This window comes from Somniosus microcephalus, chromosome 9 (assembly GCF_052327205.1).
Source record: "Somniosus microcephalus isolate GS21.2 chromosome 9, FLI_Smic_1.0, whole genome shotgun sequence".
Taxonomy (NCBI): Eukaryota; Metazoa; Chordata; class Chondrichthyes; order Squaliformes; family Somniosidae; genus Somniosus; species Somniosus microcephalus.
The window spans coordinates 38,511,257-38,537,292 of NC_140995.1; the positions used below are offsets into that span (position 1 = coordinate 38,511,257).

General features: G+C 46.4%; 2 protein-coding genes and 1 pseudogene across 2 annotated transcripts in view; all 3 read right to left on the reverse strand.

Annotated features, from left to right (window-relative positions):
- Nucleotides 1–26,036, reverse strand: part of dst (dystonin) — a 337,440-nt gene that overhangs the window by 232,786 nt on the left and 78,618 nt on the right. The window contains exon 28 of the mRNA XM_085998161.1: nt 23,998–24,096. Within this exon, the coding sequence (XP_085854287.1) occupies nt 23,998–24,096 (99 nt within the window). The remainder of the gene's footprint in view (nt 1–23,997; nt 24,097–26,036) is intronic.
- On the reverse strand, nt 135–20,919 carry LOC147112346 (uncharacterized). The gene is made up of 2 exons (XM_085996523.1): nt 15,031–20,919; nt 135–8,966 (listed from the first exon to the last, which is right to left on the reverse strand). The coding sequence occupies exons 1-2, from the start codon at nt 17,227–17,229 to the stop codon at nt 6,864–6,866; spliced, it is 4,302 nt and encodes a 1,433-aa protein (XP_085852649.1). The 5' UTR covers nt 17,230–20,919; the 3' UTR covers nt 135–6,863.
- LOC147112347 (uncharacterized) lies at nt 18,826–23,547 on the reverse strand (annotated as a pseudogene).

The window sequence follows — 26,036 nt, forward strand, 5'->3', positions numbered from 1 at the left end:
CTAAACAATCCCATTCGACCTAATGAACCCCAATTACTTTCCACAAAGTACAAACTGGTAATCAATAATAAATACCCACCAGGGGAGATCACATGTCAAAACACTTGTCACCCCCTTTTCCCCAAATTTATATTGATCTGGGGCTTAAGGGCAAATTGGCCAATGAATCGATGATTTGATATTTATTCAAATATTAAGACATTGCCAAGGGAGAAAACCAAAACTGGAACTGTTCCAGGTAGACATTCCTACAACAAGCCAGAAAAGTGTATTAGTAAAAATATCGCTTACAAAACTGAATGCAGTATTTTCCACTTGGTGCGACTCTTAGTTTGATCTCTGATGTAAAGGTTATCCCCAAAAACACTAGGCTGCTCCTGCAGATGCTGCCTCACCCACTGTGCACTTCAGGCAGTTTGAGCTTCCATTTCCGATTTCTTAACACTTCTCCTTAAAACATTTTCTGGGTTGGGTATTGTGCCAATACAAAAGCAAAATTTACACGACACAGCTACAAGAATATGCAGAGTATACAGTTACAAACAGAAGACAAGGAAAAATTGGAAAAAGTGTTACTTTATTCAGAAATGTTGTAATTTAATTACAAACTTTAAGAGTATTGTTATAAACAGTGCTCAAAATAGTCAGTACCATGAGTGATGATCCTTCAAAACTTCATGGAATGCTGCCATATCAGGGAAATATCTTCTGAAGCCATTCTTCTTCAAGAAGGTTTGTGAGATTCAATTGACAACTGTCCACTTTGACATGCTGATCTCCAGGAGTGTTCTCCTATCCATCTAAGAAGTCTTCATATGGACAGTGGCAAATAAGTCCGCACACATTGGCATTTCCCATATTTGAAGAATTGAAGTATCTAGTTGCTTCAGTAAACTCTTTTGTATTTGGAGGCGTCTAGCTTATGGTCTACTATTACTACAAAGCATAGTCAGAGAACTTGAGTACCAAACACTCATCACTTTTATAAAAAGAAAGCTGGACCCAACAGGAGAGCAACAATTATCTGGATATGTGCTCAGTCTTCCCAGTACAGGTTACTATAAACTGATCCTCGCCTTCTTGTTTAAGATTTTCTTTCCATCCCCACCACCACCCGCTCCTGAATGGAAAGGAAAAACCGGGCGGGTTGTCTAATGCACTGGTTCTCAAACTTTTTTGGTTACAAATGGATTAGTAATCACAGACTCCTCATCTAAATTATACGATATAATACTCTTGATATGAAAGTGTAAAGAGTGTTTTAATAATGCTTTTATGAAAACAGGTATTTACTTAGATATCAACGAGATGGGCATGCTGCACTATCATCGATCAACTAGTGCAAGGGGCTGTGAAATTGTGACTAATTCCTGACTGATTCTGCCAGCACCGTCAGTTCCTGTCAAATGCATAGCCTATTTTTTCCACATAGTTCCTTAGCTATTACGGATAGTCAGCAAGCAGAGATTTGCACTGAAATATTGCTTTAGCAACATGCTCATCTATCGCAACCCAGTTATTATGCCTTATATATATTAATATATTCCGCCTGCCTTTGCTGGACTCTTAATTGCTTCTCCTCAGTAACAAGTCAGCACGTGAGAGTAGACGTTGTTCGCAGGAAGTCCAGATGGGTAGCGAGGGTGAGCGGGTGGGGGGTGGGTAGATTAACTGGCCCTCACTGCCTCTTTCCCCACCTGGGATGAACAGTTTGTCCAGGGTCCACAGGCTTGAGCAAGCACCGATTCGAAAGTCAGAGCAGGTGAAAAATCTGCAACCTCATTTTCATCCAGAGATTTTTGGGGTGGGCTTGTCTTTAATGATGAGCCTGTATATCTCCATAATTAACGACCCACTGACAAAATCAAGGAAGTCAGTTTCAAAGCCGCACACACATCTGGAGAACCATGAATTGCAGACTCAGTGTGCTCAGCCCACTGAATAAGTTGGGACTCTAAACTGAGCTGTCGGCTATTCACATTATTTCACGGACTGCCTGGAAAGTCTCCACGGACCCCAGTTTGAAAACCACTGGTCTAACCGACGGCGGATCCGATATCACCCGTTTTACACCCAAGGTTGAAAGTGTCACCCGTTGATGCCTTGGCGCTACAGGTACAACACACCCTCTGCAGCCCTCAACCCAGCGACCGTTCTTCATGCATGAGCCGAGGCAGCCGGCGGTAGCAGGCAATTTGGCTAGTGAGGCATCAGAGCTGACCCAACCCTGTTCCTCACTCAACATCGACAGAGGAACTTGCAGCAGATGGCCACTGGATAGCATTTCAGGAGCAGGAAGCCTGGCCAGCAAATTCCCTCCCTAACTGGGCAACACTGAGGCCCATTATATGCACCACTACTCAGAACAGACCGTGGATCAAAGCTGGGAGTTCTTGGTCTGTATAGCTCAGCTACTTAGTCAGATGAGCCATGGATAAGGCCATGAGAGAGGGTTAACCTGATTATACTACAATTTCCACTCTAAGAAGAGATCAAATCACAAAGGCTGGTAAAGTTTATTAAATTCACACTTTGTAGAATGTTTTGAAAATGTACCAGCTCATGTATATGATAGAGAATCACAGAATGATAAAACACAGAAGGAGGCCAATCATCCCATTTTGCCTGTGCCGGCTCTTTGAAAGAGCTATCCAATTCGTCCCACTCCCCTTGCTCTTTCCCCGTAGTCCTGCAAATTTTTCCTCTTCAAGTATTTATCCAAATACCTTTTTGGAAGCTATTATTGAATCTGCTTCCACCACCCTTTCAGGAAGTGCATTCCAGATCATAACAACTGGCTAAATTATTAAAAATCTCAACAACCATCACCAAGTTCTGCAGAAGTTCGCGCCGTGTCGCAACAGATATTCCTCCGTGAGCACAACATTCCTTTTCAGAGAGGGAAAAGTCTGTCCCATTTCAGAAGGGTTATGGGTGGAATAAATTATGAACTGTAAAATACTATCCCGTGATCCTTCTGTAGGCATTGCATTTAGATCTCAGTCCAGCTCGAGACAGTTTATTTTCTTGCAGGGAAGCCTGCTAAATGCTACAAGGGGGAGGGTGAACTTCACAGGGTTTCTGCACAAGCCAAATTTCTCCAGAACAAAGCAAGCAAGGGCTAAGAAACCGTGACACTTATAAGCCACCTAATTTTAATGGCAAAAACCTACTGAAGTAGCGAACATTTTACAGGAGTTTATTGCTGAATCACATTTTCACCAATAAGCAATCTGACAACATGTATTTCTAGTGTGTCCATTCATCAAGAACATTAAAAGCATAGGGTCCGTGAGCATAGATCTGATAGGCAAGGTGAGTTCGAAGGGCTAAAATGGCCTCATTTTCCTGCTTTCATAGGTTCTAATGAGCACAATAATTCACAGAATCTTTCATCATGCCTGTACTGGCTCTCTGAAAGAGTTATCCAATTAGCCCCACTCTCCCGCTCTTCCCTCGTAGCCCTGCAAATCTTTCCTTTCTGTTCCCTTCCAATTCCTTTTTGAATGTTACTATTGAATTTGCTTCCACCACACTTTCAGGCAGTGCGCATTCCAGGCCATAACAACTCGCTGTGTAAAAATATTTCTCCTCATCTCAGCTCTGGTTCTTTTGCCAATTATCTTAAATCTCTGGCTGCTGGTTACTGACCCTACTTGAGTGGAAACAGTTCCACCCGATCTACGCTGTCAAAACCCTTCATAATTTTGAACACTGCAGGGCAGTGAGAAAATGGGACAATAGTTATGCTTTTTAAGATGCTATAGTATCAAACACTTCGGATGATAGAATACAAAACTGGTGAGTAATACGTGTGACTCAAATGGGGGGAGCCCAGTCATGCAATTGGTGTTCCAATGTACCACAAAGTACCAGAAAGCAACCAACACGAGGGAATAACCGACTTCACCAGGCCTCACCAAGCTATCTGTTGCAAATGCATCTGTCCATGCCGGTATTGGTAGAAGTGATCACCGCACAGTCCTTGTGGAGACCACGTCCCGTCTTCACACTGAGGACACCCTCCATCACGTCGTGAGGCACTCCCACCATGCTAAGTGGGATAGATCAAGATAAGATCTAGCATCTAAGCACAATTCCTAGTTCACATCATTGGCACCATCATGAGGTCATGAGCAGGACACTTGTTGCTTCCACACAGGCACAGGGGTAGTCACTCAAACTGCTCTCATTTATGTCCTTTTTGGTCAATTAAAAGAGTGACAGTGAACAGAATTTGGGACGAAACACAGTCTCAACAGCAAAAGGGGGGTGCCACTGAAAGATGTCAGGGAAAGAAGAAAAGGAGGCAAGAATGGGTCCCATGCATTTAAACAACTTATATATTTATATAGCGCCTTTAACATTGTAAAACATTCCAAGGCGCTTCACAGGAGTAGTACAAGACAAAAATTTGCTCCTTGTTTTAAGAACATAAGAAATAGGAGGAGTGGGCCATTTGGCCCTTTGAGCCTGCTCCGCCATTCAATAAGATCATGGCTGATCTTCTACCTCATCTCCACCTTCCTGCACTATTCCCATATCCCTTGGTTCCCTTAATATTCAAAAATGTATTGATCTCTGTCTTGAATATACTCAACGACTGAGCCTCCACAGCCCTCTGGGGATTCACCACCCTGAGTGAAAACATTTCTCCTCATCTCAGTCCTAAATGGCCGACCCCTTATTCTGAAACTGTGACCCCTGGTTCTAGACTCCCCAGCCAGGGGAAACATCCTCCCTGCATCTACCCTGTCAAGCCCTGTAAGAATTTTGTATGTTTCAATGCGATCACCTCTCATTCTTCTAAACTCTAGAGAATATAGGCCTAGTCTCCTCAATCTGTCCTCATAGGATAATCCCCCCATCCCAGGAACCAGTCTGGTGAACCTTCATTGCACTCCCTCCCTCTATGGCAAGTATATCCTTCCTTCCTGGTCTCACCAGGGCCCTATGTAATTGCAGTAAGACGTCTTTACTCTTATACTCAAATCCTCTTGTAATAAAGGCCAACATACCATTTGCTTTCCTAATTGCTTGCTGTACCTGCATGTTAACTTCCAGTGATTCATGTACAAGGACACCCAGGTCCCTCTGAACACCAACATTTCCCAATCTCTCACCATTTAAAAAACTCTGCTTTTCTATTTTTCCTACCAAAGTGGATAACTTCACATTTCTCCACATTATATTCCATTTGCCATGTTCTTGCCCACTCACTTCGCCTGTCTATATCCCCTTGAAGCCTCCTTGCACCCTCCTGACAACTTACATTCCCACCCAGCTTTGTATTATCAGTAAACTTGGATATATTACATTTGGTCCCCTCATCCAAATCTTTGATGTAGATTGTGAATAGCTGAGACCCAAGCACTGATCCTTGCAGTACCCCACTAGTTACAGCCTGCCAACCCGAAAATGACCCGTTTATTCCTACTCTGTTTTCTGTCCGTTAACCAATCCTCAATCTATGCTAGTATATTACCCCCAATCCCATGAGTCCTAATTTTGTTTGATAACCTCTTGTGTGGCACCTTCTTGAATGCCTTCTGAAAATCCAAATACACCACATTCACTGGTTCCCCCTTATCTATTCTGCTAGTTACAATCTCAAAATATTCTAACAGATTTGTCAAACACGATTTCCCTTTTATGAATCTGCGTTGACTCTGCCCAATCCTATTATTATTTTCTAAGTGCTCTGTTACCACGTCCTTAATAATAGATTCTAGCATTTTCCCTACTGTTGATGTCAGGCTAACTGGTCTGTAGTTCCCAATTTTCTCTTTCCCTCCTTTATTAAATAGTGGGGTTACATTTGCTACCTTCCAATCTGTGGGAACCTTTCTAGAATCTATGGAATTTTGGAAAACAACAACCAATGCATCCACTATCTCTACAGCCACCTCTTTCAAAATCCTAGGAAGTAGGCCATCAGGTTGAAGGGATTTATCAGCTTTCAGTCCCATTCATTTCTCCAGTACTATTCTTTTACTAATACTAATTTCTTTCAGTTCCTCATTCTCGCTAGACCCTTGGTTCTCCACTATTTCCAGGAAGTTCTTTGCGTCTTCTTCCGTGAAAACAGACAAAGTATTTGTTTAATTTCTCGGCCATTTCCTTATTCCCCATTATAATTTCTCCCATCTCAGCCTGTAAGGGACCCCACATTTACTTTTGTTAATCTTTTCCTTTTTACATACCTATAGAAGCTTTTACAGTCTGTTTTTATGTCTCTCGCTAGTTTACTCTCATTCTATTTTCCCTTTCTTTATCAATTTCTTGGTCCTCCTTTGCTGAATTCCAAAATCCTCCTACTCCTCAGGCTTATTACTCTTTTTGGCAACATTATAAGCCTCTTCCTTTAATCGAATACTATCTTTAACTTCTCTTGTTAGCCCAAGTTGGACCACTTTTCCTGTAGGATTTTTGTGCCTTAAAGGAATGTGTATTAGTTGTAAAAATGTATTAATTGTTTAAATGCTAGCCATTGCTTGTCTACCATCATACCTTTTAATGTAGCTTCCCAATCTACCTTATCCAACTCGCCCCTCATACCTACATAGTTTGCTTTGTTTAGATTTAAGACCCTAGTTTCAGATTAAACAAAATCACTTTCAAACTCAATATAAAATTCTACAATATTATGGTCACTCTTCCCTCAGGACCCCTTTACTCCAAGGTTATTAATTAACCCTTTCTCATTGCACAATATTAGATCTAAAATAGTCTGTTTCCTAGTTGGTTCCTCAACATACTGATTCATAAACTAACTCAGCCAAAGCTTTATACAAGAGTACAACATTGCATACATAAGCAGAGAAATTGTGTGGTAAAGGAGATGGAAAAACAATGGTGAAGCATTAAGTGACAGCATTCAGCTGTTCAGCGGCCTCCAGGAATCTCAAGCCTGTGTGGCAGTCGAATACGGCTCTGGCCAAAGCCTCTTTGTAGGAGATCTTCTGCTTGGTTTTTGGACAAACCAAGTTCCTGGTGTGCATCTTTTCATCCCGCAGTCGCTGAGCAGTCTGCTCATCAATAAGACTCCTTCGCAGAGCATCCTCCAAGGAAATCCTTCTGTGTAAATTTGGATCCACTAGCCCACCGGTCAAATACTGCAGCTCCAGGAATCGGTGTCCGAGGTCGCATCCCAAAAGGTTCCCTCGCAGAGCTTCTGCGGTTGATAAAGTAGCCCGTGTCCCTGGCTGGAAGAAGCCTCTGTAAGCCTGCTGAGATTTTTGGATGCTGGCGGCAATTTCAGTGTCGATTAAATCTTTCTGCAACGCTTCCGAAATGGAGAATTTCTTTCCAGTTGCTGGATCAGTTATCCCACCAGTACAAGCCTGTGCTTCAAGCAGTCGAGTGGCTGTCAGCCGTTCCACTAAATTCTGACGCATGGCTTTCAGGACAGAAATTCTTCTGCATCCATTAGGATCCCAAATACCTGCAATTGGACTATTAGGATCGGTGGCAACAGTGGTCCTACTCGTCAACATGTCAGCGAGCTCAGTCACGGTGATACGGCCATCTCGGTATCTATTTAGATCTGTTTGGCTAATGTTACCCTGGGTCAAAGCATCATCAATGTTGAACTGCCTTCCAGAGTTACTGTCAGTAAGAAAATACTGGGTGATGCCCTGCGACTCATCAACAGTCTCCCTCCACTGGGACTGCAGTGCTGAAAGTTCAAGGTAGGTCTGCTTCTCAATGTAGTACTTCAGAAATGCATCATATAAAGTTATTTCTGATTTTGTGCTGGTATCGACCACTGAAATAGTGTTAGGCCTTGTAGGGGAAGGGGTGGAAATCTTCCGTGTCCCAAAGGGGAAGAGGAGATAATTCCCTTCTAAATCCACCACACACAATTTCATCAATTCTGCATAATGCATAGCTTGTCCTGTGTTGTTCGGATTCTGAAAGCCTTTCACGTTGCCAAGCACCTTGTAGAGGTTTTGGATAGTGTCGCCACTGAGGAGACCTTGCTTGCATGCAGTCTCCAGCGGTAATCTGACACTTCGCACTGGGTCAACGATTCCTCCTGTGGCAATCTGAACTTCGAGCAGCCGGCTTCCAGTTTGCCTTGCAAGCAGCTGGCGCTCCATGGCTTGGAATACAGACAGGGTCTTCCCGTAATGAAAATACCCTGTGACCCCTTTCTCTGCTTGAAGCAGCCTCTCCTTGAATTCAGGGGCAACTATACCTTTCTCAATTGCCTCCTGAACAGAGTACTTTTCACTTGACAGTACATTGACGATATAGCCTGTCGCAGCTTGAGCTTCCAGGAACTCGAGGGCTACAGAGGTTCCAATTATCCCTTCTTTCGCTGCCTCGTAGAAGGACATTTTCTGTTTGCTGGATTCCAAGTACAGGCCAGCAATTGAGTTAACCTTGTTCAGATACTTGCCAAGGGACTTCTGAACTTGGGAAACGGTCTCGATTCCTTTTTCAAGCTGTTCAGCAACATTTTTGTTCAAGAGCTCAGCCTCAACCAGCTCCTTCACCGTCACCTGGTGGCGCAGACCTTGAAATTCCAGAGTTTTAGTTGAAGGAAAGATTTTGTCTTGGGCTTTGCTCTGTATGTTTTGGTTGCTGCTCGTGGGAGATTTGTCGGCGACTTGTACAGGAAATGTGTTATTGTTCTGGTTAGGATGCACTGGTAGTTTCTCACTTATCTCAGAGTGCAGCTTAGCTGGTGCATTCTGCGAGAATACTTCAGTACTAGAAGAAATGCTCATTTTGCTTAACCTAGCTCCCACAAAATCACCCTCGTGTTTGTGCCATTCTCTCTGACCACTGCAAGATGCAAGAGCATCCTGTACGTTCTCACTTGGTTCAAGGTCTTTCTGTTCTGCTTCTAAATGTTTGGAGTTATCTTTTAATCTTTCATTGCCAAACGAAACCGTCTCTCTGTCCTGGAAAGCTTTTCCCATTTCGCCACGTGATTTGCTTAGCTCCAGTTTTGCCATCTGTGAAAATGAATAACGTTGATAATGATGAGGAGTTGGATTGCAGTTGAGATGGGCCAGAACCCAGAGCGAGAGAGAGAGAAAGAGTGGCAAAAAGAGCAAATTCACAAAAGCCAAGATCCCTCAAAGATCAGTAGAATGAACTGCTGGAACCAAGGTCCGCTGAAAGATTTAAGACTTGCCATGTAATTGCTGAAACAATACCACCAGTAACCATGGCAGCAAAGCAAATTCTCACACGAGACAAAAGATATTCAAGAGACCAGTTTCTTTAGTAGACCAGAATGCTGGTAATTCTACTCTGCCCCTTCCTCTTCCTCCATTACAAATTGGTCCTCCCCGCCCCCCCCCCCCGCCAAGTGGAAGTTTAAAATATTTTGATAATTCTGTATTAAAGTTAAATTATTGCTTTTAACAATGTGACAAACTTTTGATTCTTCTCAAGCCAAGGTACATAAATAGCTGATTGTTCCCACAAACCCTCAGTGGAGACGAGCCAATTCCTGGGCAAACTAACTCCAATATTCAAATAATTTTCCTGCTTTTTTCCAGTTCTGACGAAAGGTCTTCGACCTGAAACGTTAACTCTGTTTCTCTCTCCACGGATGCTGCCTGGCCTGCTGAGTTATTCCAGCATTTTCTGTTGTTATTTCAAATAATTACCACTGCTCAAAAAAATGGGAGGTGTTTAACTCCGCCCCAGGGCCGAGTGGGAGTACGCACTTCATTTCCTGACTAACATGCTGCACAAATTCAACAAAATTAGTTCATTACAAAATGCTATCATTACTTAATACACTATTTGTTGAAAGCTAATTCAAGCACAGTTTAGGGAGGCCAAAACTAGGGGCCATCAATATAAGCTAGTCACTAATAAATCCAATGGGGAATTCAGGAGAAACTTATTCACCCAGAGAATTGGTGAGAATGTGGAACTCGCTACCACAAGGAGTGGTTGAGGCAAATAGCATAGATGCATTTAAGGGGAAGCTAGATAAACACATGAGGGAGAAAGGAATAGAAGGATATGCTGATAGAGAGAGCAGTGGGAGGAGGCTCGTGTGAAGCATAAACACCAGCATAGACCAGTTGGGCCGAATGGCCTGTTTCTGTGCTGTACATGCTATGCAATTCTATATAAAATCTGCCAGACTCTTATTATTAAGCATAACCAGTCTGGCAGCCCCTCTTCACTTTTGTTCAATAAATTGTACACATTTGTGAACTCATGTCAGTTGTGTCGTATGGAAGTTGAAGGAGATTGCACAGAGTTTGTCGGCACAGTTGTGAATTTGCTGGGAGCAGAGGGATTGCTAACAGCAGGATTGCTGGCCAAAGTGGGGTGGTGGGCCTGTGGGATTGGGCCATCACTCATTGCAGGGTTTGGGAGGAGTCAGATATTCTTCCAATTTACAATGTTGGTTTACCTGTCCCTTCTTGTGATGGGTGGAGGTGGGTGGCATGGCCTGGGTGGTCTGAGGATGGGTGTCTCTTGGGAGTAACTTCACTAATTGGTGCTCCAACTGATCGATATACCGTAGATGCTTTGGCCACATTTGCTGAAACTAGCTCATCTCCAGGTTCCCCAAGCCAGGAATTGGTCTCTGGTGCCCATTACTCCCCAAGCATGAAGGAGGACTCAATCACTTCACACTAAACATTACCAGAGTGACCCAAGGTGAAAAATCTTGTCCCGGAACTTGGTCTTCCACATAACCCATGGTTCAGCATAGAAGCAAAGACCGTGCCGCCAGCCATCTTACCCACCCAACACAGCTGACCCTTCACAGACCCTCCGCAACACAGCCCATCCTTCACAGACCCTCCGCAACACAGCTCATCATTCACAGACCCTCCCCACACAGCCCATCATTCACAGACACTCCCCACACAGCCCATCATTCACAGACCCTCCCCACACCACCCATCATTCACAGACCCTCCCCACACCGCCGATCATTCACAGACCCTCCCGACACAACCCATCATTCACAGACCCTCCCCACACAGCCCATCATTCACAGACCCTCCCCACACAGCCCATCATTCACAGACCCTCCCCCACACAGCCCATCATTCAGACCCCCCCCACACAGCCCATTCTTCACAGACCCTCCCCACACAGCCCATCATTCACAGACCCTCCCCACACAGCCCTTCATTCACAGACCCTCCCCCACACAGCCCATCATTCACAGACCCTCCCCACACAGCCCATCATTCACAGACCCTCCCCACACAGCCCATCATTCACAGACCCTCCCCACACAGCCCATCATTCACAGACCCTCCCCACACAGCCCATCATTCACAGACCCTCCCCACACAGCCCATGATTCACAGACCCTCCCCACACAGCCCATCATTCACAGACCCTCCCCACACAGCCCATCATTCACAGACCCTCCCCCACACAGCCCATCATTCACAGACCCTCCCCACACAGCCCATCATTCACAGACCCTCCCCACACAGCCCATGATTCACAGACCCTCCCCCACACAGCCCATCATTCACAGACCCTCCCCACACAGCCCATCATTCACAGACCCTCCCCACACAGCCCATGATTCACAGACCCTCCCCCACACAGCCCATCATTCACAGACCCTCCCCACACAGCCCATCATTCACAAACCCTCCCCACACAGCCCATCATTCACAGACCCTCCCCACACAGCCCATCATTCACAAACCCTCCCCACACCGCCGATCATTCACAGACCCTCCCCACACAGCCCATGATTCACAGACCCTCCCCACACAGCCCATCATTCACAGACCCTCCCCACACAGCCCATCATTCACAGACCCTCCCCACACAGCCCATGATTCACAGACCCTCCCCACACAGCCCATCATTCACAGACCCTCCCCACACAGCCCATCATTCACAGACCCTCCCCCACACAGCCCATCATTCACAGACCCTCCCCACACAGCCCATCATTCACAGACCCTCCCCACACAGCCCATCATTCACAGACCCTCCCCACACAGCCCATCATTCACAGACCCTCCCCCACACAGCCCATCATTCACAAACCCTCCCCACACAGCCCATCATTCACAGACCCTCCCCACACAGCCCATCATTCACAGACCCTCCCCACACAGCCCATGATTCACAGACCCTCCCCACACAGCCCATCATTCACAGACCCTCCCCACACAGCCCATCATTCACAGACCCTCCCCCACACAGCCCATCATTCACAGACCCTCCCCACACAGCCCATCATTCACAGACCCTCCCCACACAGCCCATCATTCACAGACCCTCCCCACACAGCCCATCATTCACAGACCCTCCCCACACAGCCCATCATTCACAGACCCACCCCACACAGCCCATCATTCACAGACCCTCCCCACACAGCCCATCATTCACAGACCCTCCCCACACAGCCCATCATTCACAGACCCTCCCCACACAGCCCATCATTCACAGACCCTCCCCACACAGCCCATCATTCACAGACCCTCCCCCACACAGCCCATCATTCACAAACCCTCCCCACACCGCCGATCATTCACAGACCCGCCCCACACAGCCCATCATTCACAGACCCTCCCCACACAGCCCATCATTCACAGACCCTCCCCACACAGCCCATCATTCACAGACCCTCCCCACACAGCCCATCATTCACAGACCCACCCCACACAGCCCATCATTCACAGACCCTCCCCACACAGCCCATCATTCACAGACCCTCCCCACACAGCCCATCATTCACAGACCCTCCCCACACAGCCCATCATTCACAGACCCTCCCCACACAGCCCATCATTCACAGACCCTCCCCACACAGCCCATCATTCACAGACCCTCCCCACACAGCCCATCATTCACAGACCCTCCCCACACAGCCCATCATTCACAGACCCTCCCCACACAGCCCATCATTCACAAACCCTCCCCACACCGCCGATCATTCACAGACCCGCCCCACACAGCCCATCATTCACAAACCCTCCCCACACCGCCCATCATTCACAGACCCTCCCCACACAGCCCATCATTCAGAGACCCTCCCCACACAGCCCATCATTCACAGACCCTCCCCACACAGCCCATCATTCACAGACCCTCTGCAACACAGCCCATCATTCACAAACCCTCCCCACACAGCCCATCATTCACAGACCCTCCCCACACAGCCCATCATTCACAGACCCTCCCCACACAGCCCATCATTCACAGACCCTCCCCACACAGCCCATCATTCACAGACCCACCCCACACAGCCCATCATTCACAGACCCACCCCACACAGCCCATCATTCACAGACCCTCCCCACACAGCCCATCGTTCACAGACCCTCCCCACACAGCCCATCATTCACAGACCCTCCCCACACCGTCCATCATTCACAGACCCTCCCCCACACAGCCCAGACCCAAGACCCTCCCCGACAAGCTTGGCCACTGCACTGCTATCGTGGCCCAGCCCGGACATTCATTCCTCTAACCCTAACCCTCCCCCACTGTGATTGGACACTAATTTTTAGTTGGGTGAGACAAATACTAAGCCAGATTCTGTATTGGTGGGTGGGGGGGAAATCGAAAGAGAGAATTTTATTCTTTGAACACCCGCAATTGGGAACCCGACTTTCCTTTATGACTCAAATTTCTTTTTGATGCACCCAACAAGCTCCAGTTCCCTCAAATTGTCCTCGGGTACAATAGTCATGTAATTATTTCTGATCAACAATGTAGGGGGTGTGCTGACTTTTGTCACTCCCTCCAGGATCTTGTGCACAGCACCAAGCAAGGTCCCCAAGATTGAGTCGCTTTCTGTGCTCTTAGCTTACCTCAGTCAGGGCATAATTTGGGATGCGACAATTGCAAAACGCAAGAAAATTAACAACTATGGGGTGGTGTGTGTTCCACCCTTCCCCCCAAGTAGTTGTTCTTGATTGGAACATTACAGCTCAAGTCTCCTTGAAGGTCCTCCTAAGCTGGTCAGCTCTCTCCCCGATCTCTGAACTCCCAAGTACATTTGCTGCAGGGGAACCTGAACCTTCCACAGGGCCAATATTGGCATGCTAAAGAGCCAGTTAATACCCTTCCAACATCTAGCCGACAAATCCCAGCTCATCTAGCCTTCTCAAAGATTTTTCTTCTTAATTGGGACATCAAGGTTAAAGGGTTGATAGTTCAGTCTGCCAAGACTGGAGAAAGCAGGATAGAGAATGATGTAGTCAAGAAGTGGTTGAGGGGTAATTCGTGGATGCAAAGTTCGATTTTAGAGATATAGGCAAGGGAAGGAAGGGAGGAGTCCCACAATTTTGAGGGTCTTGGTAAAGAAAGAGAATAAGAGACTTGATTTGAAGTAAGTAAATATTTGAGGACAAGAGTAACATCGAGGACAAGATACATTGCCAGCCTAAGATCAGAAATCTCAGAGGATCATTGAGTATTGATGAAATATGAGCACGCTAATTTGCAACATGGGGAGGAGAGAGGGAGCATTTTGTCCTCGTCTCACATTCAGGAGCCTAGATGGGTGCAGTGTTGAGGACTTGGGCCTTTTAAAGAATTCAAAGTTGTTCAGGGGGGTTGGGAAAAACACTAAAGACAAGACTTAAGCTTCTTGAAAACTGCTTCAGCAATGAGCGAGGTGCGGGAGTTCAACTCGAGGTCAAAAGGAGAGTGTGAGGTGGTAAATGTCAATAGATAAATGAGGGTTAAATGTGGAGCAAGCAAGCAGTGGTTGTGCTGGGGGAAACTTTCGGAAATGAAGTCTTGAAGGAAATTAAATTAGTCTGCTCTGAAATTCTCAGCTATATTGTATATTCAAAAATCAGCTTGTACTACAAGTACAAAACAAATATATTCTGGTGTTAAAATGTAATGACAAATAATTAACCCGGCAATCGAATTATTGGGGACATTTTTTGAATATGCATTTGGGAACTCGACATATTTATAAAACCCACCCTCGTTTTGATCTGGTCCACCATCGATAGAGAGCCAGCAGTCAAGCAAGCAGGTCACCCCAAAGATCCCCAAAGCAAGATGAGATTTTTCTCAAGTCAACTTTAGACTAAAATGTACCTCTGACAGCAGTTCCAGGCTTCCTGATGATGCAGCGTTCTGCTTTTGTTCTTCAACTGGGGTGGACGGCCTTGCTTTCTGCAATTCATTTCGAATGGCGCTGTATTTCGTTTCCGCCAAGCCTGCCGTGGCCGTCAACTTTCCCTGCACAGCAGCGGGCAGGTCAGCTTGCCGACTGTGCAGCTCGCTCTCCGAAAGCTCCACTGCATCGAAAGCCAGCGTAGGCCTCGTACCTCGGCGTAGGTAATAGTTTTCCTCCAGCACTCCTCCCTGCGCTTCATTCCACTCCAGATAATGTTGGCAATTCTTGGCTTGGCTGATGATATCCTCCACTACACGATTATATCGTTCGACTCCACTCCCCAGCTGCTTGGCCCAGTTGTTTCGGTGGGGGGTAGTTTCCTTCTGCAACTGCTGCTGGGCTCGGTTCAGTTTGTTGCTGAATTCCTGCATCTGCAAATCTTGCGATCTGACCTCCTCTGTCAGGACTCCCTTCTCCATTTTAGCAAGAGAGAGCTCGGCTTGGAGTTCCGCGACAGCTCTTGCAGCCACCAGGTTAGCCTCGGTCAACTTGGCCAGCTGAAGCTTCAGTTCGCCCATCGCCCGCCTGCCATTGTCCACCTCCTGCTCCAATTTCCCAGCCCGCAGCTCTTGCTCCTGCTCCTTCCTCGCTCTCTGAATTAGCTGCTCTTGTGTTTTCTTAAGCTGCTCATTCAAGCAGTCCACCTGCACTCTCTGAGCATCGCCTCTTTGCTCCACGACCTTTCTCTCCATCGTCACAGAGTCAAGTTCGGACTTCACACTGCTCACACTCCTCTCTGCTCTCAGGTTGGCAAACACCAGTTCATCAACCTTATGCTTCAATTCACTTGCTGTGCGTATGTGGTGTGCTAAATCATCCTCCAGCTTCCTAACGATCTGCTGATGCATGTGCTCACTCTTCACCTTCTTCTCCAAAACCTCTTGTACATTTTTCAACTTCTCTATTAAGCCATTGGCTTCCCTTTTCTGAAGCTCTATCCTTTCCTCTGCCACCGTTCTTTCGTTCTGAAGACGAGTAGATTCAGCCTTTAAGCTCCTCTTAACTTCTTCAGCGTGATTGCAAGCCTGGCTAAGTTGGTCCACCTTCTGCTCGAGCTCCCCTGATACGCGTTGGCTTTTGGCCAACTTGTCCTCCAACTCTCTAGCTTTTTGCTCCCACTCCTTTTCTCCACGGCTCTTCTGCCCCTCTGCCGTTTTCAGTTTTCCTCTTAAATCATCGGCTGCTGCCTGGTGGGTCAACACTAGTTCGTCGGCAAAGCTCTTGTCCCAGCGAAGTATCTTGATTTCTTCTTCCAAACTCTGGACGCGGGTTCCAACGGTCACACAGTCCTGGGAAAATGCCTCAGCTTTCAGTCTGAAATCCTCGGTCCTCTGTTGGCTGTCCTTCAGCTCGTCTTCCAGGTGCGCCACCTTCTGCCGATAATCCTCCTCTTCCTCGTGCATCTGTTTTAGTCGCGCCTGGGCTTTTTCAAGTTCGAGGTTTAAATCACTCAACTGCATCCGGCGCATAGAAGCTTTATGCTCCGCTGCACCCGAGTTCTGCTCAAGAGACCTCATCTCCAACTGCAAGCCCTTCAAGTCCTGTCGAGTTCGGTCATTAACCCGGCTAAGTTTGGTGACCAGTTTCCTCAGATTCTCCATTTCATTTGCTGGAACACCTTGCTCCACCGCTGCAGTTTCTGCTACCACCCCATGGGGCACTTCTCTGGTGTAAACGTGCATCTGGTCCACGATGTGCTTTATTCTCACTACCTGCTGCACAGTTTCCAAGTCAGAGTCGATCTGTCCAATGTCCTGAGCAACAATGGTTTGCTCAGGGAAGGCTTGCTCTGACCACTGCCAGTACGTTGAGAACTGTACCGCTAAGCTGGTTTCCTTCTGGACTTCACCCTCATTCTGCTTCCCCAGATGTGTATCGTTTCTGGTCAGATGTCCTTCCGACCGCTGCCTCCTCCTCGCTGAAGTGTCACCGTCGATCTCGCTTTCCAGTTTGTGGAGCTTTCCACAGAGAGTGACCCGTTCCGTCTCGGCCTCCAGGAGCACCTGCCGCAAGTGCTCCAGTTCCTGCTCCAAGGTGGCTTTCTCCCTCGACGTCTTCTCTAATTCTACCCTGCACCGGCGTGCTTCCAAGTCGGACTTGTTCCTGCCGAACCTCATTTCTTCCACAGCTTCCCGGTGCTTCCTCCGCTCACTCTCAGCATCCGCCAGTAAACGCGCCAACTCGTGCTCGAGTAGTTGCTTCTTCTCTTTAATCTGACCAAGTTCCACCAGCAGAGCGTCGATCTTCTGTGGCGAGATCCGGTTTTCATCGCCCAGGGTGGTCAGGAGTTGCCGCTGATTGGGATTCCCTAAGTTGGCAGAATTTTCCAGAAATTTTTTCTTCTATAAATAAAACCAAGTGCTCAGTGAGATACAAGTGGGGGGGGGGGGAAGAAACGGTATTATTTAGAATTTTGTGACTTGCTCATTTGTAAAATGAGAAAAATCTACATACTTAGAGGTGTTCTTAGTAAACTAGCAAAATCCAGAGAAGCAGCCAATATCTGTTATGCTATGCCCCATCACCTTTAGCACAAAGCCTCGGGAAAAGAGCTTTGTCATTGTTAAACATTGCAGGAAGATCCTCCACCAGAAAAAGAAGATACACAACAATATTTTGGACACTTTGGAAAAAGCAGGAAAGAATATATTCAAGCAGCAGAACTGCGTTAACATTATGTACTGTATACTCTGCATATTAATTGTGTATAACCCAGATTATATATTTTGGTTTTTAGTCACTCTCAGGATGGGAGTGTCACTGGCAAGGCCAGCATTTTATTGCCCAGCCCATCCCCAATTTCCCTTGAGGTGGTGGTGGCGGCGAGCCTGCTTCTTGAACCGCTGCAGTCCGTGTGGTGAAAGTACTCCCACAGTCAGGCAGGGAGTTCCAGGATTTTGATCCAGCGATGATGAAGGAATGGCGATACATGTCCAAGTCAGGACATGACTTCCACACACAAGAATGGTATGGGATCTGTAAACTTGGTTGCGTATGGAATAGCTCTTCGTGAAAGTTTACAAGCAGCTCTTACCTGAACCAGTCACCGCTCCCAATGTGGGGAAAAAAAAGTCCCAACTTGCATCTGCAGCATACGCACTGCTCTTAATCTGTTGACACCTACTCTGACCAAAAGTGAATTTAGTGTGGAGATCTCTGTTCTCCTCAATAGCTTTGAGAGACTAATTACTCCACATGATCGTGACAGAAAGACATTTATCATAAATATCAGAATTATAAACTTCAAACATTTGCTTCATTAAAACCACTCAGTTTAATTTTTTTTGCATCCTTGACACTGATGCTATGATTGGTGGCATCTCGTACGATTGGGTGATCAGGCCTACACACCGTCCAATGCAACACAGCGCACAAGAACATAAGCCACGAGCACTTGGAACACAATTCAGCCAAGCACTTCCTGTGTCCAAGGCTCAATGAAGACCCCTGGAGTCTATGGATCATACTGCACAGCTGGACTTGCAGTTGTTTGATATCCATAGGCCTGTGCATAAGGCAGTTCTGTCTCCAACTGTATCTGTCCCCAAGGGCACCATAGCTTCAATAGTAGCTAGCAGCCCTTTAACAGCTGCTGGCCCACAACAGTGTCGACTCCCAGCCCCTGTAGCACTCCCAGCGCACAATGTGCTAAACACCGAGAGGACCACAAAACAGAGAGTTAGCTGACCTTGCTGTGTCGATCATCTACTTGGTCACACAGGCATCTGAAACAATAGTAGTGATTCTCTTACATAGATCAGACGGATTTCAGTAACCAATGCATATACCTCGTCAGCTTGTCTTGAGGAACTTCCACTGTAAACATTGGCTCCTGCCCCACTTTTCAGCCCGTTTTCCAGTTCACGACACTCTGACATCTTCTGCAATTCCAACAATTCCAGTTCAAGCACCCAGACCACCTCCTCTTGGACGCTTCCATCCTCTTCCCAACTGCTATCCACGTCAGTACTCGATTCCATTTGTGCTTCCCGATTTCTCGGATACTCGGCTTGCAATCCAACAGGGTCTTTCCCCTGATACATCCCATCAGAAGCTCCTTGCATTCCTGGGCTTTGCTGGTTTTCGAAAGCGTGCATTGTGTCTCCAGATGCTGACAGTTGCCGGAGATGACCCGCTTCCTCGGTTTCATGCCGGTTGGGTTTAGCTGGCCTGCCACTATCTGACGCTACCACCTCTTCACCAACACTCCGCCCAGGCTGCACGGTCACGCCAATTTCACGGGTGGTAAACGGAGAAATCTCCGCCTCGCTGATCGCCACCAGGCCACATGGGATGCGGTCGGCAACTTCCTCCTGCAGTTTCCCCTTTTTAACCCAGAAATTCCCATCGAGACAATTGCGCTGCGATGTCACGCTTCTTTCTTGAGTGTTGGTGGTGGAATCTTGAATTGGAGGCTTGGTTTTAATGGAGTGGTCTTCATTCAGCCGAATCTGATCATCTACTGTTAGCTCCACACTGCATTCAGACTCTTCAACAGCCCACTGGTTACCTTCACTGCAAACAGACTGGCCATCAGGAACCATTTCAATTGTGGCTTGTAAAATGGAGTCGCTGGATTTTGCTCTTTCGCTCTCATTATTCTTGGATTTCGTGGTCTTCATACTGCCTTCAGCACTTTCTCCCAATTCTTCCTCAGTTTCACCACCAGATTCAAATGGGGTCCTGGCAATCTCAAACCCACTGCTGTTCACTGCTGCAATTAAATCAGGTTTAACTTCCGTGAAATGTGCCCCTTGAGGTTTCACGGTGGAACAGTTTTCCTCTGTGGGTTTCACTTGTTCTGGAATCTTCTTCCTCACACTCCCAAACTGGACAAACTCATCATGTAAATCTCCCAATTCTTCAGCATGATCTTCATGAATATTTATCTGCTTGCCATCAACATTTTCATCTAATGGAACAGGTAGGTCGACATAAGTCAGTTTCTGATAACTCGTGTCTCCGAGATGGTTCACTGCCTGCTAGTTTGGAGAAGGTATCAGTTTGATCAGTGCCTTTGATCACATCATATTTGCTTTGAGCATCTGGGGTCAGTGAAATGGATTCTTTATCTTCTGATGTCCTTGTGACTCCCTCCAACAAAACATGGTGAGCTAAACCCTTCGCCATTTCTTCAGCTGTACTGCTCTGCTTTCTCACTTCTGCTCCCTGTTCTTCCCACCGTTTGGAATTTAGTTCAAACTCTAATTGGTCAGACTTTACCCGACATATTGGTTTGTTCGCAAGATGTGAATGAAATTCCAATTCCGTTGGATTGATCAACAAGCTTTCCTCTTCAATAGTTGGCTTATTTACTGACATCTCCTCCGCATGTTGCAAGCCCTTCTGCAGAAAGCCCAGCCGCCTTTCATTGTACTTGGCTGCTCCATCCAGCTTTGCTTCAAGCTTGTCTGCCCCTCGACTTTTCCGAGTGTGCAGAATCCCACCAGCAACGGAGTCGGCCTTCTCGTCTACAGCTGGCTTGTGTCTTCTCAACTCCTCAGCCAAGGCCCTCAAGTGAACAGCTGCTTCTTCCAGATCTTCTGACCTTCCACCATCAACCGCTGTGTGTGTGAAACTTGCGCCTCCAGGCTCTATTATGGAATGGAAGTCAAGTAGCTGTTCATCTGCATAGTTACCTGTGCGCTCAACAGTTTGCCATTTAACCTCATTCCGCTGTATTCGAACAGCTGGCTCCTCTCGGCTCTTGCATTTAGTTTGCGGTAAAGTTACTTCTTGCGCTGAAGTATTGCCTTCGCTTTTATGCCTTGGCTCTCCCGCCAGATTCTCACTTGGGTCCTCTACATGGGTTTTATGTCCTACAGCTCGTTTCTGCTCAGAATAATCATTTGGGATGTCCTCAAATTCATCCAGATCATCTGTACTGAGCTGCCCCACCTCCGTTCTGTAGGGTTCTCGGGCATTTGGCTGTGATGCATCTATTTCTTCACCAGCCATTTTGCTACCAACCATAGTACCACTGCAGGCTGGCCTACTGGACGGCAACACATCTCCAAACTCTTCAGCAGGTCAAGCTCCCCCTTGAGCAAGGAAGGTATCATCCATGAATTTCACTGCCCCCAAAGGAGCAAATGGTTTGTCCCTTCTTTCCTCCCCACCTCGTGTCCTTTCCTCATTGTCACCTCTTCCAAATCTCTCCCCTTCATCTTGGCGCGCTACCTCATTTGCCAGGCACAGAGTTCGAAGTGGAAGCCCACCGCTCTCTGGTTCAGGTTTGGAACCAATCTCCCAATCGTGTCCATCAGGTATATCCTTTGACCAAGCCCTTCTCTTACGGAGGAACCATCTCTGCATGGCCATCACCTGCCTGGTGGTTGCATCAGCTTTTTCTGCTGCCTCTTTACACAAACGTTGGGCTTCACTTCCCTCTCTCTGGATCTGCAGAGGCTCTGCACCCATTTCCAGAAAGGTTCTTGAACTGGCTGCTGCCGCCAGCCTGCCTCCTTCATCCAACGCTGCTTTGGTCCTGCTTCGTGCTCGGACAGACCCAGCAGCATCCTTCACCAGAGAGTCCTTAACACCTTCAGCTGAACTCTAAGCATAACGGTACAGGCGGTCATTAATAATCACACTTTTTACACAAGTGGCAATGTTGATTTTTTGAAAGGAAATCTGGATAGAGCAGGGACAGCCTGAGAGGGCCCTCTAGATTAACCACAACGCAGCAAGACAGGTGACGGAGCAGATTGATTCAATGACGGATTTCAAGGAGCATTCCATTGATGGTTTCAGAACAAAAAAAATAATTTTTCCCAATCACGGAAGAGAAAGCAAATCACGCACAGCACCAACACAGATCATTTAACCTTTAACTGCCAACTTGGGGCCTACTCGATTCAGGAGAAGTGCTGATCCTAAATATATGTGCAGAATTAGAAATTGGTCATATTAGGGTTTACAATAATTAGCAAAAGTCATTTGTTAATATTGTAATTAAGTTGAAATGTAATCCCGACAAGTTGGCAGTGTTGAGATTAACAATCAATGGGAAAGAAGTGACGACATAAAGTGGAAATTATTCGGAGTCAAGTCTTATTTGTTGAATTTGTTCAAACCTGTAAAAAAAAGTTTAAATCAGAATCATGGCGGCAGGTTCTGTTTTTGAGGCTGTACCTGCTCAAAGTACATAGTGTCTTTTTTGTAAATGGCAAACGTGTGTATGAAATTAATCTCAAATATTTAATGTTAATGCAATCAGAGATACAAAGGCCAATAGGTGGACGAGGGAGGATTGTATAAACAGAGAGTAGTCAGTAAAAGCTGACAGCAATTTCTTACCATTACTGCTTGTGTTTTTTTTAAATAAAATTGCGCATTGCAGATTATTAACAGCTCAGATTCTTTTGTATATCTGAATACGAGCCAAATGTAAAGGTTTGTGACCTTTGAGCGAAATTTTATATCTACTTATGTTGTATGGAATGGCTCCTGGAAAACAGGCCAATTCTAGCACTACACCAAATCAAAATAGGGCAAGAATTATCCAGATTTTTATCCAAAGACCCAGCAGTAATCACAACCAAATGCTGTCCCGCAGCAGCTTGTATTGAAGCGGCACTGGTTCACATCGCTAATAGATGCGACACAATCACCGATTCTGTGCAGTCCCCCGCTTCCCTTTGACAAGAGGCACCCGCCAGCACTTGAAGCACCACCACAGATAATTGAAGCAGAGATTTGGAAAGGCGGTTATCACCATTAATGACAGCAGGTGGCAGCACTGCACCAGCAAAATAGCATTCTGAACACACCTCACATCACAAGTTACGAACAGATTCAGCTTACGTTAATTCACCCACTCAACAGTCATTCTCCACCCACCGTCACCACCCCGCCCCACCCACACTCTCCCATTACTGCATCTAATTCTTTCTGAAATTATTCCACCGCCATCACTCTGTGGGACGCCATTCCATATATTGATCACTTTTCGTGTAATGACCTGCCTGATATCAGCCCTAAATTTACTTATCACTAACTTGAACCCATGACCCCACTCTTGTAAAAATAGTACTCTGGATTTACATAGTCCAACTATAACTCAGAACCTTCTTACAAAACATCACTGTAGTGTCCTGGCCAATATTTATCCCTCACTCAACATCACTGAAACAGATTATCTGGTCATTGCTGTTTGTGGGAGCTTGCTGTGCGCAAATTGGCTGCTGCATTTCCTGCATTCCAACAGTGACTATACCTCAAATGTATTTCACTGGCTGTAAAGCGCTGTGGGACGTCCTGAGGTCGTGAAAGGCGCGATATAAATGGAAGTCTTCTATTCTTTATTTATTCACTTCCTCTCTATGACTGGACCATTCATTTCTTTCACTCCCGTCTATTTTACTAATGAACTTATCTTCCCATGCGGAGTAACCTGCTCTATTTCCGACATCTTCTAACTCTTTCTTCTTCATGTTAGCCAGTAAATTTCCCTCCTGTGGTGCTCCTCTACTTGTGGTCTCTGCAGGGCTTGCATCTCTTGCAGCCGAGGAGAGCGGCAAGACAGGCCAACTACTCCCAGCCTCCGCTCCGCCCGCCCCCTGCCCTCTCCAGATCCCAGCCAGTGCACCTCTCGATCTGGCTGCTGTCATCCATGCAAGGACGGTCTTGGTGACAACTCACGCTCCACTTCTTTCCTCACCCCCACAGCAGAACGCCTGGAATCTGTCTCCGTAACTCCGCAGAGTGGATCAAATGCATCCAATGTCCTAACCACTCCCTGGTACAACACATCAAGTGGATGAAAAGCCTGAGCACTCTCTCCCTTACTGAGCTCTGCCCTATTATGCCCAATTCTCGATTTCAAAAAATCTTCTAAACTTTCATTGTTTCAAAGACCATTCATATCTAGCAGCAGTTCTTACCTCTTCCTCCTCTGATCTTTTTAAAGCATCGCTGGCAAACTTCACATACTGGGTCATCAGGGTCACTAAGGCTGTGTAGCGTGTGCGAAGGTCCATAAACTACAGCAGAGACACAAAACAAAGTGTGCCAAGGTTAACACAAGGCCCTGCATTTTAACCTCCATCACAGGCTGCGCGTACTTCAGATAGACGAGTATTTAGTGCAACCTGTAAGGAAATGGTTAATTCTTAACTTTCAGCTTTTGCCTGCTAAGTGAGTTTCTGTCAGAAGGCTGGAAAAATCAGTTTAGTTTACCAGGCAGAAAGTTCAGCTGATAAGCATCCAGCTGCAAGCTTTCTTTGTCTTAGCAAGTGTCTTCCTCAGGATTAATTCCTCCAAGGAGACAACTGCGCAAGGCATGCGATAACTCATTCAGCTGAATAATTTGACTGTCAACTCAGTCATGATAAAGGCCCTTGATGAGGTGTATGGGAAGCGTTCTTGTTAAAACTGAAGTCCAACTAATTGGATGAGGTAAAGAACATAAGAAATAGGAGCAGGAATAGGCCACTTGGCTCCTCGAGCCTGCTCCGCCATTCAATAAGATCATGGCTGATCTTGGGCTCAAAGCCACTTCCCTGCCCGCTCCCCATAACCCTTCACTCCCTTATCTTGCAAAAATCTGTCTATCTCCACCTTAAATGTATTTAATGACCCAGCCTCCACAGCTCTCTGGGGCAGAGAATTCCACAGATGGCCCTCAGAGAAGAAATTCCTCATCTCAGTTCTAAAAGGGCGACCCTTTATTCTGAAACTGTGCCCCCGAGTTCTGGAGTTCCCCACGAGGGGAAACATCCTCTCTGCATCTACCTTGTCGAGTCCCCTCAGTATCTTATACGTTTCAATTAAGATCACCTCTCATTCTTCTAAATTCCAATGAGTATAGGCCCAGCCTGCTCAACCTTTCCTCATAAGTCAACCCTCCCATCTCTGGAATTAACCTCGTGAATCGTCTCTGAACTGCCTTCAATGCAAGTATATCCTTCCTTAAATAAGGAGACCAAAACTGTATGCAGTACTCCAGGTGTGGTCGCTCCAATACGGTTGTAGCAAGATTTCCCTGCTTTTATACTCCAACCCCTTTGAAATAAAGGCCAACATTCCATTTGCCTTTTTGATTACTTCCTGTACCTGCATGCTAACTTTTTCATGCTCAAGGACCCCCAGGTCCCTCGGAACTGTAGCATTTTGTAATCTCTCTCCATTTAAATAATAATTTGCTTTTTTATTTTTCCTGCCAAAGTGTATAACCTCGCACTTTCCCACATTAGACTCCATCTGCCAAATGTTTGCCCACTCACTTTGCAGGTTCTTTGAGTCCTCTGCACAACTTGCTTTCCCACCCATCTTTGCATCATCCGCAAACTTGGATGAAGGGACCGAGTGCAATGTAGCCAGGTCATTAATGTAGATTGTAAATAGTTGAGGCCCGAGCACCAATCCCTGTGGCACCCCACTAGTTACCTTTTGCCAACCGGAAAATGACCCATTTATCCCGACTCTCTGCTTTCTGTTAGTTAGCCAATTCTCTCTCCGTGCTAATATATTACCCCCCAATTCCGTGAGCTCTTATCTTATGCAGTTACCTTTTATGTGGCACCTAATCGAATGCCTTCTGGAAATCCAAATACACCACATCTACTGGTTCACCTTTGTCCACCCCGCTCGTTACCTCCTCAAAGAACTCCAGCAAATTTGTTAAACATGATTTCCCTTTCACAAAACCATGCTGACTCTGCTTGACTGCATAATGATTTTCCAAATGCCCTGCTGCTGCTTCCTTAACGAAGGACACCAGCATTTTCCCAATGACAGATGTTAGGCTAACTGGTCTATAGTTTCCTGCTTTCTGTCTCCCTCAAGGTGGAAAACATGCGGATTCTCACGTAGCCAGAGCGAAAGAAAGGTATAAAAAAAAGTGTGGGGGGGAGGGGGGCCAGAACAGATATGTCAGAATTCAACAAGGCTTGACCAACTGTTCCTCTCCAGCTCAAAACCT